This window comes from Aulonocara sp. 'chitande type north' Nkhata Bay, linkage group LG8 (genome assembly GCF_057382095.1).
Source record: "Aulonocara sp. 'chitande type north' Nkhata Bay isolate Kocher_YH1m ecotype deep benthic linkage group LG8, A_spYH_male_GT1.1, whole genome shotgun sequence".
Classification (NCBI taxonomy): Eukaryota; Metazoa; Chordata; class Actinopteri; order Cichliformes; family Cichlidae; genus Aulonocara; species Aulonocara sp. 'chitande type north' Nkhata Bay.
This window is the reverse complement of record NC_141351.1, coordinates 8,152,640-8,169,379: the sequence shown is the minus strand read 5'-3', so window position 1 is coordinate 8,169,379 and position 16,740 is coordinate 8,152,640. Positions and strand designations below refer to the sequence as shown.

The 16,740-nt window shown below is 38.8% G+C and overlaps 1 protein-coding gene across 2 annotated transcripts in view; it reads right to left on the bottom strand.

Moving 5' to 3' along the window:
• Positions 1 to 16,740, bottom strand: part of itga3b (integrin, alpha 3b) — a 30,500-nt gene that overhangs the window by 2,596 nt on the left and 11,164 nt on the right. The window contains exons 2-25 of one of the 2 annotated variants that reach the window (XM_086303168.1): positions 11,533 to 11,660; positions 10,149 to 10,231; positions 9,027 to 9,267; positions 8,759 to 8,851; positions 8,410 to 8,614; positions 7,825 to 8,018; positions 7,430 to 7,518; positions 7,213 to 7,346; positions 6,612 to 6,698; positions 6,448 to 6,515; positions 6,136 to 6,278; positions 5,825 to 5,971; positions 5,596 to 5,696; positions 5,035 to 5,203; positions 4,780 to 4,854; positions 4,606 to 4,685; positions 4,341 to 4,418; positions 3,836 to 3,950; positions 3,387 to 3,563; positions 1,421 to 1,555; positions 1,035 to 1,148; positions 515 to 613; positions 312 to 437; positions 80 to 232 (exon numbers count right to left, since the gene is read on the bottom strand). In XM_086303168.1, the coding sequence (XP_086159294.1) occupies positions 122 to 232; positions 312 to 437; positions 515 to 613; positions 1,035 to 1,148; positions 1,421 to 1,555; positions 3,387 to 3,563; positions 3,836 to 3,950; positions 4,341 to 4,418; positions 4,606 to 4,685; positions 4,780 to 4,854; positions 5,035 to 5,203; positions 5,596 to 5,696; positions 5,825 to 5,971; positions 6,136 to 6,278; positions 6,448 to 6,515; positions 6,612 to 6,698; positions 7,213 to 7,346; positions 7,430 to 7,518; positions 7,825 to 8,018; positions 8,410 to 8,614; positions 8,759 to 8,851; positions 9,027 to 9,267; positions 10,149 to 10,231; positions 11,533 to 11,660 (2,992 nt within the window). In that variant the 3' untranslated portion in view covers positions 80 to 121. The remainder of the gene's footprint in view (positions 1 to 79; positions 233 to 311; positions 438 to 514; positions 614 to 1,034; positions 1,149 to 1,420; positions 1,556 to 3,386; positions 3,564 to 3,835; positions 3,951 to 4,340; positions 4,419 to 4,605; positions 4,686 to 4,779; positions 4,855 to 5,034; positions 5,204 to 5,595; positions 5,697 to 5,824; positions 5,972 to 6,135; positions 6,279 to 6,447; positions 6,516 to 6,611; positions 6,699 to 7,212; positions 7,347 to 7,429; positions 7,519 to 7,824; positions 8,019 to 8,409; positions 8,615 to 8,758; positions 8,852 to 9,026; positions 9,268 to 10,148; positions 10,232 to 11,532; positions 11,661 to 16,740) is intronic. The other variant, XM_086303169.1, reaches the window with a different exon arrangement.

The window sequence follows — 16,740 nt, the reverse complement described above, 5'->3', positions numbered from 1 at the left end:
GTTAGTTGAATCACATCCCAAGCTCGGTGCTGTCACTGACAGCATCTACAGAAAAATCCTTTCAAAGGGGTGTTTTTACCCAAAAGCCCCAATGGTGTATGCTGTTGGGAGACATGGGGCCTCAGTAGTCCTCAGTTAGCCTCTCTGTCTCAGAGGGCTGGATCTTCATCTCAGCCTTCTGGGCCTTGGCCTCATACATCTCCCTCCTGCTGGCTCTCTGGAAGAAGCCACACTGGAGGAAGGCGCATGAATTCTGGGGTTAGACTAAGGTGTCAAAACAGAGGTTAAAGCTCAATAAAACACAATCTCACCTTCCATAGTATAAGAATGATGATTCCTAGCAGTGCAATTCCTGCTACAGCTGCAGAGATGATGATCCACAGGGGAAGCTCATAGGGCGTCTCCACCCTTTCCTCTGGTTCTATTTGTACTTTGAACTACAAGAAAAGTGAAGAACGTAATATATTATCATATCATAAGCATCATTTTAATTCCTGCCATCATCATCACATACCAAGGCCGTCTGACTCTCCATCTTGATGTTTGATTGATTATTAATAAGCTTCAGTGTGGCTTGGCCTTTAACTTCAACTACAAATGCATCAGAATAGTCCTGTAGGCACACACAGACACAACATCAGAACATTTTCCCAAATGTCAGGGCATAAACAGTAAAATAGGATTGTTATTTCAATCTGCACTTATTTATATTTGGTCATATAGCTCTTTTCTAGAATAAACTCCTTCCACATGTGTACAAGGAAAGCATGAGTGGGTAGGAAGCACCTTCCTGCCCTTCTATTTGCACACATGGAAATCCTGAGGCACGGACATGCCAGAGAAGAACACAGACAGCAGATATCACAGTGATCAAGAGAGACACAGCATGAATAGAAGACAATGTGTTTAAGTGTGAAGAAGCTTACACAGCACCTTGCCAAGTGAGTTTTTGGCCTACCAGATCTAACAGCACACTTGATATATAATTAAAAAATCTCCATGAATCTACAATATATATTAGCTGGGGAGCTCACCTCTAACATTGTACTATTCCACAACCGGGATCGGACATAAATCGTGGCTGAATTCGAAACATTGAGCAGCGGGCAGGTAAACGTCACACACTTTGCTGTCCCCTTGGAGCAATCCTTTAACAGGCCATAAGAAAGAAACTCTATTAGAGAGTGAACAGATACTGACAGTTAAGACTAGATTTAAAAAGAAAAATCCTATTATCTACAATGGATGACTCAATTTGTATATTAAATGTTAATGCTACTGACGTTGGTATTTGCCACAGTGTGAGGTTGTCAGTCCACTTATTTTGAAAGATATTAAATTCTGTACACAAGACTCCTCACATACAAATGTCACACATATACGCATGATTATGTTAAGGGAATATAAAGCTAGGACTTACCAACTGGTACCTCTTTTTGGGAGTAGAAGACAGTGTGACTGCTGCCTGTGGCTCAATAATATTTGAATGGGTCACGTCATTCTCACCTTCAACTCTAATCTGTCGCTTAGTACGCTTAGGTCTTCTCTCTGACAACTGCAAGATGGGAGAAAAAAAAGAAGAAAGAAAAAGGAAGAAAAAAGAGGAAACAGAGGAGACAGAGACATTACATCAGAGGGTTAATTACTGGTTTGATAAAGACATTATTACATTTTTCTCAGAATAGCATTGTCATTTCAGCTGTCTATATATAGGCTGCATACACTATGGCTTTCTATTTTGGGGCTTTGTGAGGTCTGTGTGTGGCGACAGATGTTTTTTTCCAAAATGTATTTCTGAACAGTGGTTTGGCATTAAGACCATTTTCACACCACTTTTCTAAAATTGACATTTATTCACACTGCGCTGACTTGAGTTTATGCTGACATCGGCTTGAGCAACACTCGTAACAAGTTGATGACCCACCTAGCTTAATGAATTCATGCTAATGAATTTCTCAAAGGTTGATATTTGAGAAATTGTATTTAGAGGTAAGGTTCATGGGTTTAAAATATATCTCACAGTTTATGGTTCAGTACCTGATGTTTGTTTAAAAAAATGTAATGATAAGCCTTGGCTGTACTTTCTGTTTAGTGCTAATGAGTAAAAGCTAGCATGCTAATGTGCTAAATAAAGATGGTAAGTGAATTAAACATAAGCACTTTAGCTTATTTGGATGCTGATGGAATTTAACTCAGAGTATATGTCATATATTTACCTTTAAACTGCTGTTTAATTCTCTGCGTCTTTTGACACTGCCAAAGAGACTATGGAGTCCTCCTTGTTTAGATACCGCAGTCGTTGGTCAAACTATTCTTGACACTGTCACTTCTGTTCTAAACTGAAACCTAAACAATGGCTGAATGAAACTGTTCGCAGTGTCAGATGAGACCGCAGGAAAACAGAACATCAATAGCAAAAGGTAAAGTACAACTGTTTTTTGATATTCTTAAGGAAAACTTCACGTTGTTATCAAAGACCTGTAAAAGCTGAAAAAAACCAAGCAGATAATATTTTTAACAACTGTCACAGACGCTTAGTGAAATTAACTCTTTGATTAAAATCCCTCAACTTACTTAACTCATGACATGTTTCAACGAGGTACATCGTTTTTTTTTGTTTTTTTTTTCAGTTTCAGTGATTGCTATGTGGAGTTCCCCAAGGTTCGATTCTGGGGCCAGGCTTGTTTTTTTACCTTTACAATTTACCCCTAGGATCCATTTTAAAAAGACATGGCAGTTCTTTACACTTTTATATTGATGATCATCAAATTTACCTACCCTAAAAAGGTCTTTAAAAAACACAGAGTGTTTCAGGGACATCAAACCCCTTGATGGCTCTATATTTTTAAATATTCAATGACAGTAAAACTGAGGTTGTGATACTTAAACCCAGTGATGCTGGCATTGCCTCAAAATTGGGCTCTGTGGAACCTTATATTAAACCCACTGTAATCAACTTTGGAGTTCAAGTGAACTGTGATTTTAAACTGGATAAACATATATCCATAAATATACAGCTTTATCCATCGTCAGATCACTTAGTGATTTTGAGAGTTATAGAAGTGTTTATTTGTATGTAAAGCGTATATATTTTAATTATGTTCTTACTGTGTGAAATTAATATTTTTGGTCAGTTTTTTAATGTGTTTTATAAATAAGGTTGCATCAGACTGAACTGGATTGAAAGTACAGCTAGCCTCTCTGTATGGCTTCACAGAGAGGCTAGCACAGATGTTGACTCATTTTTATGTGACGCTCAAGTTTTTGAATGTCTTAAAAGTTTGATTTGTGTATTTTTTGTTGCTGTTAAGTTTTTGTTTTTGGTCTTACTCTGGGTCATCTTCACAGATATCACACGTTTCAAAAAGTGTTAAAAAGAACCTTACAGTTAGGTTAAGCATGTTGACCACATTCCCAGGAGGTTTACACTCCGTTTCAGAATCCCCCTGAACAACAAGCTTCGTCAGGTACAGCAACCACTTGCCGTTTGCTACCTCACAGGGCCACTCAAACTCCACAGCCAGGGTTGCTATGTCTTGCAGCGATTGTCCCATTGTGTTCATCTAGAGGTGGAAGCAGTCAGAAACATTAAAAATAGAAGTGAAATACATCAGATGGTATGAAATAACAACATGGTGACTGTAACTCCTAAACAGTATCCACCCCTGCTCACACTTAAACCACAAACCATGGCTGACACAACAATCCACAGCCGACGCAATATTAAACTTCTGAAGTGCTGGCTTCAAAGACAGGGTGGGGATGATGGAAATGTGGGTGAGTAACACACATTATAGATACAATGTACAATCTCTGAGTGGTGAAGATGACTCACAGTAAAGGTGAACTCCACCAGACTGCCCACGTCACTTGTGTTGACCATGGCTGACTCGCCCATCACTGTCCCACCAAACTTTACTGTTTCCACCTGTGACTTTTCACTGGATAAGCTAAAAGACAGATATGTTTCACACAGTGTAAGTAAACAAACTGTAAGGAGGGTAATATGATGCACTGACCATTTTATTTATCTACCCTTTATGTACAACAGGGGTTCTCAGATTTTTTGATGACCGAGTACCGATTTAGGGAGATGGTTGATGGAAGGAAGGAAAGAACCCTCCCCCAAAAAACCACATAAAAAAACCTAAAAGTCCTCTAGGGGCACGGGAGACATGCCTAACCTAACAGATGTATAAGAAATATAGTAAATGCAATGCATATACTTCCCATGATGCCTGTGATTACTCTCAGTAATCAGGTGGTTTATGTGCTAAATACCTGCATTACTTTGAATTTGAAATACAGTATGTCATGAAACATTTGCGATTGGGACTTACAAGCTGAAGACTGGATTAATGGTGTTTTCAATCAGCAAGGCCATAGGAACAGGCGTTAGGTCACTCTGCTCACTAAGACTGGAGAAATTACAACAGTGTGCATTATCTTAAAACAGCTTAAGAATTTAAACTTCATTAAAAAAATGCAAAAAGCAGAAAATGAACTTAATTATTATACACAACAGTATTATATTGACTTGTTTTCCCTGTTTAGTATTAAGCAGGAACAAAATACAATGTGCAACCAACATTATAAAGTCCTTACGTTGACAACAGCAGCTGACACTCAATCTTTCGTGTGTGTAGGGTGATTCCTGAGGTCTCAAACTTGAGCAGGAAAGACACCTATTAATAAAGCAATGCAAGCACATGAGAACTGTTGCAAACCCAACTGTCCAGTAGAAAAAGATAAAAATAATTGTCACCTGTTCAAACCTACCTTTTCGTTTCTGCTAATTGGATTCCCCACCTCACAAATGACTGTATCAAGAAGAGTGCACTCAACTTTGTTATTCTAAACACAGAAGAAATAAACAGAATTAGTTTTAATTTTTAAGGAACTGACATGACCAGCGATGTGGCTAAACATGACCAAACCAAACCAATACAGTGTGCATCTTGTAAGAAGAGTAGCATTAAAAAACAAAGGAGATTTAAATAAAAATGGGCATCTTCTGCCCTCCAGTGGACCTACCAAAGAACTGACACTGGCATATTTCAGCACATCAGGGATAGTGACATTGAGCACGACTCTGTGGGCGTCTTCAGCTAGCTTCCCTTCAGATTGATAGTTGGTAACGTTTACCGAGAGCCCTATTTTCTTTATGGAGCTGTTGAACTGGAGCACTTGAACTTTGCCCTGACTGTAGAGGGACAACATGTATTAGCTTTGTTATTTAATGATTATTTTGCTTGACTAACACATTCATGACATAGCAATAACAAAAACAAACAACAAATATGGCTAACAATGGCTAAAGTGCTAAAATGGACCTTTCCAATGGGAGTCCATAAGCAAGGGGGAACCCTCACAATTTCACACATTTCACATTTCACTTTGTTTTCTTTGTGCTAAGCTAATGGTAAGCTGGTACTGGTGGTAGCTTCATATGCATTATATATATACATGAGCACTGCAACAATCTTCTAACCTAACTGAGCAAGCTAACTAGTGTATTTTAACCTTTAAAAGTCAGCTTTGTGTCTATACATGAATGACTCAAAGGATGCTTGGTTGCTCACTATATAAATTTACCTGGGATAAGGCTTTTCTTCATTTTCTTCAACAAACTTTGCTGTTAGTTGCAGGTTACTGGTACATTTGTTGTCTGAGCCACACGCCTTTTGAAAGTGAATCTGCAGGAAATAGAATAAGCAACATCATATCAAATCTTACAAGGGGACACTGGACCGTACCATTTCTTTACCATCTCCAAGTTACTGAAAAGGAAACCTGTAAATGAAGTGCATGCAAGACTCCATACCTCAGTCCTTCGGCTGGATTTCTGCTCTGGGCTCAAAATTGGGAAGAAGTCCAGGTTCTGTGGGGCTCGTCTGGCTCTAGGTATTGGTTCGTATAGTGAGAAGTTGAGGAAAAAGACCACTGGTTCCAGTTTGTCCCTCACAGGTTCCTGTGAATTAATTAAAGAGTTTCTTTTTGCTTGTCTCAATAAGCACAGGACTATCAGGTAGCCGCAGTTTATTTGTTCTCTCCAGTCACTCAGCAAGATGATCATTTGCAAATAACACAAACACAGTCAATACAACATCTGCAATAGTTGCGTTGCGCACTTACAACTACAAACAGCTTGAGAGTTTCACACGCAGTTTTGGAAGATGTCATGGTCAGGTTGCCAGTGTAAGTGTTGATGTCATTCTGAAAACGAACACGAGAGCTTCCTCTTCTCTCCCTGTCGGCCTCTACTATATACGTCACCACTTTACAGAGTGAAAACAAACAGAAAAGATTAAAGCAAGCTCATGCAGTAAATATATATATATATTTTTTTTTTCCTTACAATACAAAGAATTTCCATGGTGATGCACTTGTTTGTAAGTTGGAAACACTGTTCATTTGAAAAAGAAAATTGAACACGGAAAAACTTACTGACAGGTTTCTTGAAATTTGTATTTCCGGTGCTTAGAGTGAAAGACATGCACAGAGTAGCTGTAATGCTGTGAAGCACAAAGAGAAAGAGAAGAAGAACTGAGACCTGATAAAACACTCAATAAGCCAGTTTCAGAATGACATAAATTTAGGAGACATCTCACCATGGTTTATCTCCAGAGCACATTTTATCGTCCACAATCTTAGGCTCGACAGTGAAGTCTTGGGTTAAGTGCACAACCGGTCGAGCTCTTATTTAAAAAGCAAAACAGAACAAAACAAATTAATTAATCATTATAATAATAATAATAATAATATGAGAAATAACTCCATGAATACTGAAAAATAATAGATGTCATAAAAATAGTTTGTCGTAACTTATGAGACAAATGTCACTGTAGAAAATTGCTATATATTATATATACACTCACTGGCCACTTTGTTAGGTACATTTGTTCAACTTCTTGTTAATACAAATAATACACAGTCACATGGTAGTGATCAGCCCACAACCTTCCAGCAGAATAACGTACTATGACACTACGTCAGAAAGCTCAACAAAGACTTCGCTGCACTCAAATGATACCGAGATCACAATAAAATTGCCCAAAGAGCACCTCTGTGTTGTGGTGGAACAGCAGGTGAGGATTTACATCATGAATGTGCAGCCGATACATCAGCAGTGTGTGTTATGCTATGATGTCAATAAGGGGGTCCAACTAACATGGAAATATCTTGTTTAACTTTGTTTTTGATTGTGTCTACCTGAGGAGGGCAATGTGATCATCCAGAGAGCCAACTAAGATATCAGGGTAACTGTTATCATCTACGTCCATCCCTCCGCTGATGGAGTAGCCGAAGGTCTGGAATTTTTCACCAAACGTCCTACCCATAATGGTCTGCAGAGGGAGTCATTGACACAGGTTTTCAGAAGAGTACTTTGAATAAAGTTTTTAAATGACCACAGAATGTCATACATTACCTGACTAGGCTCCCTTGATATTCCCTTTTTGCTTCCCATCCATATGTAGACCATTCCTGTCTGGTGGAATGGCGCTCCAACAGCAAAGTCTGGAGACATTAGCATTACAGTTAAACAAGTGCTGGAAGCATGACAAGAAAAGATGCTAGAAAAGAAAACTAGGCACTCTTTGTGTATAGGAAATATTTGTCCTCTAGGTGGCAGCAGAGAATGTTTTCAGGACTCATTTGAAACACGACAAGTTAAATACCTCTTGTTTGCAGCTGAAATGATTTCAAATTACAGAAATATTCCTTTAGCGTGCTTTATGCTCACACCACAGATTGATTTCACTTTTTTAAACTAGAATATTATCAGATGTAGGTCCAAAAGAGATGCTGGGTTCATGGTCACACCTTGGAATCCGTCTTGGTTGATGTCGCCAATGGCGGCCAGGGCAAGGCCAAAGGCAGAATCAGATGGGCCCTTCAAAACCATTGAGGCGGTCTTCTGGAAAAATCCATTCTCGTTCATGAAAATGTACACTGCTCCCCCCACTTCATTCTTACGGTCAAAGTAAAAGGGGGCACCCACAATCAGGTCATTCCAACTAGAATATGCAAGACAAAAATCCACATATGCATGTAAATACAAAAATACATAATTATAAGCATATAAACATACATAATACTAAGTATAGCTAACCATTCAACACAAGTCACCAAAGGTATATTAACTGCATCTCAAAAGAATGTACTACCTAGAATCTTAATGACCAACTAGATTTCTAGATAGAGAAACACCTGATTTCTTCATAATTTCAAAGTGAATCCCTCATCCCTGCCACAGAAAGTCACTATTATCATCTGTGTTCAGACACACACTGCTTCACTGTTATGCACCATATGCATAAAAAAGGCAAATCACGTCCTCATCTATGTAAAAAAAAAAAAATCATTGTTCATTTCCCCACAGTTACACTCTCCGGTGTAGAAACGCACCTGTCATTGTTCAGATCTGTCACTGCCAGGCTGTTTCCAAAGTAGGAACCCACTTGTTCCCCAAGGATGATCTGGTCCAACAAAAGCTTTGGTTGAGTTTTATTTGAAAAAATCACAGCACCCTTAGACTCATATCTGGGAGCCCCTGTCACAACTGTCGAGTCATCATAGCTCAGGAGCTTCTTTTCTTCGAGAACTGAATAACCTGTGAATGAAAATGCTTGAGAATCAGAGCTGCTGTTTTTGACAATTGGATGGTTATCTGACGGTAGGGAGATTGAGTGTGAATCTTACTAAGGTTCCCAATGATTTGCCATTTGAAATGTTGTAAAGACACACCAACACTTACCTATATAACTATATGCTTTCTCTAGACTTTCAAAGCGTTTGTCAGCATAGTTCCAGGGGTTTTGTAGATCTATCCGTATCACATGAGCATCTCCTTTAAAACAAAGCAGAATCACACAACAATGTTAAAATCAGCTTAATACACATTTCAAGAGTATCCAAGACATAACACAATCCAATCAAATCCAACTGACTTGCACAGCGTGCAAATAATGAGTAACCCCATTATTTCAGCAGTAGGCAAAACAGGTTAGCTTGACAGTTCCCACCTTGCCAATTGTAGCTGCCCGGAGAGCCTAAATAGACATCAGTTTCCGATATACCGCCTGAGATGCCCATGTTGCACATGCCGTCCAAGTTGTGGTCGTTGTTGGGATTGCAGACGTCATAATTTTCATCCTGCCACTGATCGTCTTGGTCAAAGGTCAGGTCATTACTCCTTACATAACATTTTCCTAACATCCGCCACTGATTCTCTGACATTACCTTCACATATCGATGTCCACATGCCTGGAGACCAGAGAAAGTATTGAAGAAGTGCAGTGTGTCATATCAGAAATTGACAGTGCTCAATTCAGTGACTAGGAAAAACAGCTTCAAGTAAACTGAAGAATCTCAAACATCAATATAATGAAACCAGTGTCGCTGCTTTTTAATTTACACAATGGAAACGGTCCTCCCTTTGAGCGGTTACACAAAATAATCATTTTCTATGGGCCAGATATCAATTTTAGCCTTCTAAAAGAAGTTTAAACAGTCAAAGATGTTTGAAACATGCTAAAATTAATTTCTTCCTGATAAAAGGGAGTTTTTCCGTCCCACGGTCACCAAGTGCCCACTCATAGGGGGGTGTCTGATTGTTGAAGTTTTCTCTGCAGGGTCTTTTCCTCTTACAATATAAAATGACTGCTGTTGTGATCTGGTGTTATTTAAAAATAAATATAAAAAATATATTTAAAAAAATGCATTAATATGTAAGATAGAAAAATAAAAACATGGAGATTACACCAATTAGTGCTTGAACAAAAACTGAAACATATTGACAAAGACAGACTAGGAACAACATGCTGTTAGTTTCCCCTCACTGTAAGTAAAATGTGTTCTCCAGTATATTGTAATTGTCTAAAATGTAAAAGTAATAAAAAAAATCACTTGATCAAAATATAATTTCTCCCTAAACATGAGACATTATTGCATTTTCTCCCTGTGTGTATCATCCTGTCTCAGGTGTGTGTGTGTGTCTACAGTAATTAAACATCGCAACAAGTCAAATGTGTCATCTCTTAGACTAAATAATAAAAGAAAACATCCTGTGTGTCAGCTCACCCTGCCTTGTACATAATATCACCGGTAGTAGTGACTCATAGAAAGAAAACAGGAAGTCATCTTACCAACACGCGTCCATCTGGCTGGCCCTTCTGACTGGACACTGTCACACCCAACCACATGCCCTCCACAATCTCAGAGGTAGTTGCTGTGGATGCGTCATAAAGAGGTAGGTCAATTATTAAAGCAACTGTTTTAATTTGTCATCAGGCTGGTGCTGACAGGAAGGTCATTACATACAGAGTAATTACCTTTTTTTCTGCTTTATAATGTTCCCTGTTTTACTTCTTGTTCTTTTATTTCAATAGACCGTTTACAACCAGATTTCTATTTGCCATCATACACTAATCAAATCAAACCAGCATGCAGTACAAAATCAACCATTCCAGACTATTTATTACATTAAAAGAAACATTCAGCATGGCTATGGTGATCACAGTCATCAGAACACCTACTCAAACTGTAAATGCAAACCTTCATGCAGCCTGGATCATGCCCTGACAAATATTAACCACAAAAATGTGCTGAGACTGCAGCAGCACTCATTCTAACCTCAACATGAAAAGTGATTCAGAATCCTCTTATTATACCATTTGCCCCTAGGTTTGGATGGGAGGGGGGTGGGGTCTAACATTTAATAACAGTCTGTTCATGTAAAGGTGGACAAAATAATTCCAAATGCTCCAAAGGATGCTTGATGATTTTACTGAAATGATCTGACACAGTTCTTTAGTCTTTACTGTAAAATGAGGAAGCTAGCTAGTGTTCATTTAAAGGTTATTATTTTTTGTTCCTCACATTAGTTACATCCTTTTGAGGCCCTGTGCAGGGGAAAACCAGTTTTAACACGTGAAGTTCACTGAGGGAGTACAATCCTAAATAGAGCTGAGCTGTGAGTCTCCTATGGCTGTGTGAAGTAAGCGTTGTTGAACAATCATATGAGCGATTCCTAAATTTTAGTTTAAACCCAAACTGGTTCTGAACAGTGTGCTAAGTCAGGAAGGAGGGTTTTAAAAAATGTACGTACAACATGCAGTCTGGGTTTTTTTTAAATTTGCTTCTGTTGGAGATCTCTGCGTTTGCTGTTTCATTTTGCACCACCATCTGTTATGTTTGCATCAAATCTATGGAAGTGCTATACAAACTCAGTTGAGGTGCTTTTAAAGTATTGTGAAAGACGGCTCCTCGCTGGTGCACTGAATATGAAAATCTTCAGAAATGTTCAAAAGCGCTCTCACTCACCATCGATCATCAGAATACCAAATAAGTGAACATCTTTAAGAAGAATGGTGTTCAATCTCATCATTATTTTCCTTACATATATAGAAGTATTTTAAAGGAAACCCCCCTCGAGCTGGCTAAAATCTCTTAATGGAACAGTTCAGAAACAGCTACAACACTGCAACCATGCATTCCCTTCATCACATCAGTGCTTCGCAGTGATCTTACTCGAGGTAACCAGGTCCATTCTGGAGCAGTCAGTGGTGTCGGTGGTAATGGGACAGAAGTAGACGGCGCCTGTTTCATTGACTTTCGGTAGAGATTGTGCTTTTTCTTTGGGCGCACCTATAAGAAGCCTACAAAGGCACAGAGGAACACAGAAAGAACAAAAACACAGAAAAAACAAAGAGAGAAAAACAGAAAGAAAGAGACAAACAATGTATGAAATCACAATGGAAGTGTGGCACAGTGTTAGACAAAGCTATGACACTATCAGCAACGGTTTATCAGATAACCTTCGAGACACAAAAAAAGCACACCATGCAGCTTAACAAGTCAATCATTTATATTTCACCTCTTGAAATTGAGCTATTTGTATATATTACAGCTATTTATTATTTTTCTAAATGTTCTAACATATTGTATTATTTAACTAGTTCAGTCTGTTACTGTTGTTGTCTTGGAGGAACTGTAACTCACATTATTTCCTTAAGGATTATGAAAGTATTCTGATTGTGATTAAAGGCACAACTTTTATGCACAGCATTTACCCACTTAGAGTGTGTGACGTGACCTGAGATGTTAAGATTCAGGGTCTAAACACACACAAAAAAGCAGACTCATTTCACAAGAAAAGAAAGAGTGAAGCAGTCGGACCATGACCTGTGACAAGCTTGGGCAGCGTACACACACACACGCACACACCCCCATGCACGCACACACACATATATAAAGAGAAATTTGCTTCTTGGCTCTTTTTGTCCACTCATCGAGACACTCCCTGCATCTGCACCTCTTACCACACCACAGAGCTTTGAAGTAAAGAGATTACTGCTCTCTGAGGCTCTGTGCAGGAACACACCATTTACCGACAGCAGAAGATTTATTAGCTCCACTTTGTGGGCGAAAGGTGTGGACAAGCTAGTTTGCAATATGTGAGCGAGTGACATACGCATGAAATGAAAGCACTCAGTGCTTTGGTCAAAGTGGGTAACACAAGCATGTCATTCTTCTCATTTTAGCGTCCTGAAAATGATTTCAGTGCTGTCAGTGCTGACAATGAGTTATCAGTATTGTGGGAAAGAGTAGAAATAGAAAAATAAGTAAGTCAAGATGTTCACGATTGTTGACCTAACTGCGAGTATAGTGGGAATCCAGCTTTCTCTCTTATTCACACTGACAAGTTAGAATAAATAAAGGTCCCAAATGTAAAGTTAAAAATAAGTCTTCACAGTAAAATCACTGTACTTTCAAATCCCACTTTCTCCCACGAGTCAGCCTGGGATTACTCCAACTTGGGGAGAGATCATTTCTCCTGAAAGATGAATCACAGCAAAAGGCTGTGCTATGCTAAAAACTGGAGGTCTGAAGACAAAGCGGGAAATCACTGAACAGGGTCTGTTAGCACTTGCTCTTGGTTAGTCATACCTGATTAAACACTGCTCACAGGTTTCGTGGTTTTTCAATCTGTTTAAACACAGCGAGCCCATGTACCAGGCTCCACCACTCCACCACAGTCGTCTACATATATACACACATTCACAGTGATATCGACATTAACATGCCCCTATAAACATTTACAATCTTAATCTGACTGCAGGCCTAAGAGCATAGACAAAATTATTGTCTCTTTGATGTCTCACCTGAGCCTGCAGAGAGTCAGACATGTAAATTAGTCACATGGCCCGACTTCCACTGATTTTAGATCAAATTACTCTAAAAAGTATATGAATTGTGGCACATAAGCTGACAAAACACTGAACTCAGATCAGACGCTGTGGCACACATAGCTAATTCCTTGACATTAATCATATATGTTTATAGGTAAGTTGAGACATCATCCCTTTCGTTTTATGAATGCAGTATAACAGCACCGGCACCAGCACAACCACTTCTCAGTATGACGACAACCACAAAGAGACAAGACGGCTGCTGAGGGCCAACAGTTTCCAGGTTAAACTGTCAGAGGAGACCTTGGGTGTGGTAATTATTCAGTAATGTGGACAGTAAATAAGATACAAGATACCACAGAGGTTTGTAGTGGTGGATGGACCTAACAGAAACATGGAAAGGAGTCCTATTCAGTGTGGCGTTGACATTCTTTTGTTTATCGGTGTAGATATCTCTGTGTGTGTGTGTGTGTGTGTGTGTGTGTGGTCTTACACTACAGATTAACTAAGCCGATGAGAAGCGGGCGTGTAAAACTGTTGTGTTTTTGAGCCGCAGGACACAGTGTCCCAAAACACTAACTCAGATATTATTGTAAAGCCACACAAGGCCTCATGGGAGCTTTATCCAAAGCACTCATAAAGGGAATGGCGTCAAGCCGGAGACTGGGCAAACTTGACACACAGATAGCAGTTTGAACTTTTCTCACTCTAAATAGAAATCATGAGGAAGTGGGGTAGGGTACAAAGTCCAGTATTAATCATGCATGCTTTAGGGCATTTGAAGATCTTGGCTAGCAGGGTGCTGATTGCAGAAAACTAGAAAAAAAAAATTACTGTCATCATCTTACTATCTCAGTGGTGCCATGTGGGTCATCAGTGTTTGTTGTTGAAATTTAACAAAGCTGTGTGATACCATCACATCTAACAAAAGACGGGTTATCAGCTACCTTAGGTCCATGTACGTGCTACATGAACATTTAAGAACAGGTTGACAATTCGGCTAACTGACAAGTGTTAGATGAGAATTCCACGTGTCAGGCAAATATGAACAATCAATAAATATTTTTTTAAATATCATTTATTGTCAATACTGGAGGATAATATATATCATATATTAGGCTATTTGTCATTAGAGAAAAGTGTTGCAGATTGCAAAATACAAAAGGTTTACCAAAAGGCCTTTCTCCATAGCTTCCAGTGTATGCTAGGATGTGTATAGGACTACATAAACAAAAAATTGTACCAGACACACGACATAATGAACCTACCCCTGTTTTTAAAAATAAATGAGACGCAGGGTTAGCTCAAAGGTTCAAAGGGCTATCTTTATAGTCAACCAGTCTAAAACGCTGCACAAGTCACTGTAATAAATAATATCTATGTTTTAGCTTTAGTTTGACTGCTAGAAGATTTTTGAGATGATAGCAATACATGCTCATAATTTTGATATATTGACTAATATATCATGTCCCTGCTTTCATGTCCCTGAAAGCAGGTACATGACACATAAACGGATTTCCCTAGCAACATTTATGCGTAGTTATATACTACAGATGAATTAGACAGGCTCTAGTTTTAGCATCTTTTAGCAACTTTTCTTTTTAGTCTTTTTTTATAATTTTTTGATCGAGTTAAATCCTGCGGTAGAGAATCAGGGAGATGAATGTCCTTCCAAGAGAAGCTTGACGCGTGCATTTATGTTCATATTTGGCCCCTACATGTCAACTCCTGCTTGTTAATGTATCACTGGGCATGTTTGATTGTTTCTGACAGGCCATAATGACCCTAATCCCACTGAGAAATGTCCCAGTGCTCCCAACAATCAGACTGCCACTGTTAATTTTTAATGTAAACACATAAGAGTAGCTACTTTTGGCAAAAAAAAGAAAAAGAAAAAAAAGAACGAGCTTAATTTCCAAAATTCCAAAGTTTCGCTTGAAAAATGACCTTGATATCCTCATGATCATGGATGCATGGAGGACAATAATAACTGAAGGTTTTCACTTTTTCAAGTAATGCAGCACAGAACCATAGACTAAACATCATTACTAGCCCGTCCTTCACATTCCTGATCTTGAGTGAACAACTTGCAAGAAAATGTCAACTTTTTCATTAAAAGCAGATCTTTTTTTTTTTTTTTTGATGAACCCACATTTCTCTGTTGCATATGTAACCCTCATAAACTTGGCGTACAACTGATTAACAACGAGGTGACTCGCACGTCATATCCCGTCCTGTCCTAGCTGTGTGCTCTCCTTCTTATCGCCTTTCATGCTCATCACCTCCTCATAAACAGGCTGTCAAAGGCTCGGCTAAATGGAAAGGGAGAAGCAGGCAGCTGCATTCCAACTCCAGGACATGTTGCAATTTGCCCCTTCTGTCTAAGAAGTCATCCAAAAGGCTGGCTAAACCAAACATTTACTGTTTGCACCCAGCTAGGGGTGGGCGATAGTGATGTGTCGGTCGCGAACGAAATGGCTCTTAGAGCCGGGTCTTTGACGTGAACGACGCGAGCCGGCTCCTTATCGCGAGCCGTGTTTTTTTTTTCTTCTGTGTCTCTCACCCTTTCTCGCACTTTTATTCCGCTTCACTCCGCATGCGAGCCATGTGCTTTGCGCTGGGCAGAGGGGGGAGGGGCAGTAGTTACACTCGCAGTAGCACAGGAACAGAGCGGGAGGGAGAGACGGCGAAAGAGAGCCAAGGACAACAACGCCACATTAGAAAGGTATAGTAATGGTCCACAACTATTTTCAGTTGCGGATGATAAAGGATTCAGAAAGTTTATTCATGCAGGCCCATATGACAGAGAATATGCATCTTCTTTTTGTTTTCATATTTTAATTTATATTTAATTGTGTTGCGGTTTGCAGTGTTTTGTGTTGTTTCACTTTAAATTTGTTTAAATTTAAAGTGAAACAACACAAAAATGTAAATAGTTAAAAGTTGAAATGTAAATGGTTGGTTTTTGTATTATATGATTTCTTTATTACATTTTATGTGGAGTGAATAAACAAAAGTATATTTATGGTGGCTCCTAGAGACAAGGCACATACAAACTTCAAAACACGTAAAAACTACAAAACACGTACAAAACACAACAGAAGTGCTCCAGGATGTGCCCCCCCCACAGTGTTGAGCTTTTGTTACCTAGTGGCTACACAAGCCGGGAAGTACCAACGACCGGATTTGGTGTGTGGTAGTAACATGTAAGTGAACTTTTTTTTTATTATTATTATTTGAATATATATGAGTGCTTCTGTATAAATACACAAACAATACACATATGCTTTCAATTGTGTAATTTAACTGATATAGGTAGCTCTGTTTTGGAAGTTCAGTTAACGCTAGAAATGTGTTTTGGAGTTTGTACGTGCTTTGTCTCTAGGGGCCACCCTATATATTTATATATGTATATATTTATATATATACATATATAAATAGGACCAATTTTTTTTACATTAGTAATTCCTTTTGTGCATAATTTTATATTGTTGTTAATAATAAATTAATTAAAGCAACAAAACAACCTGAAGAGCCGGTTTGGAGC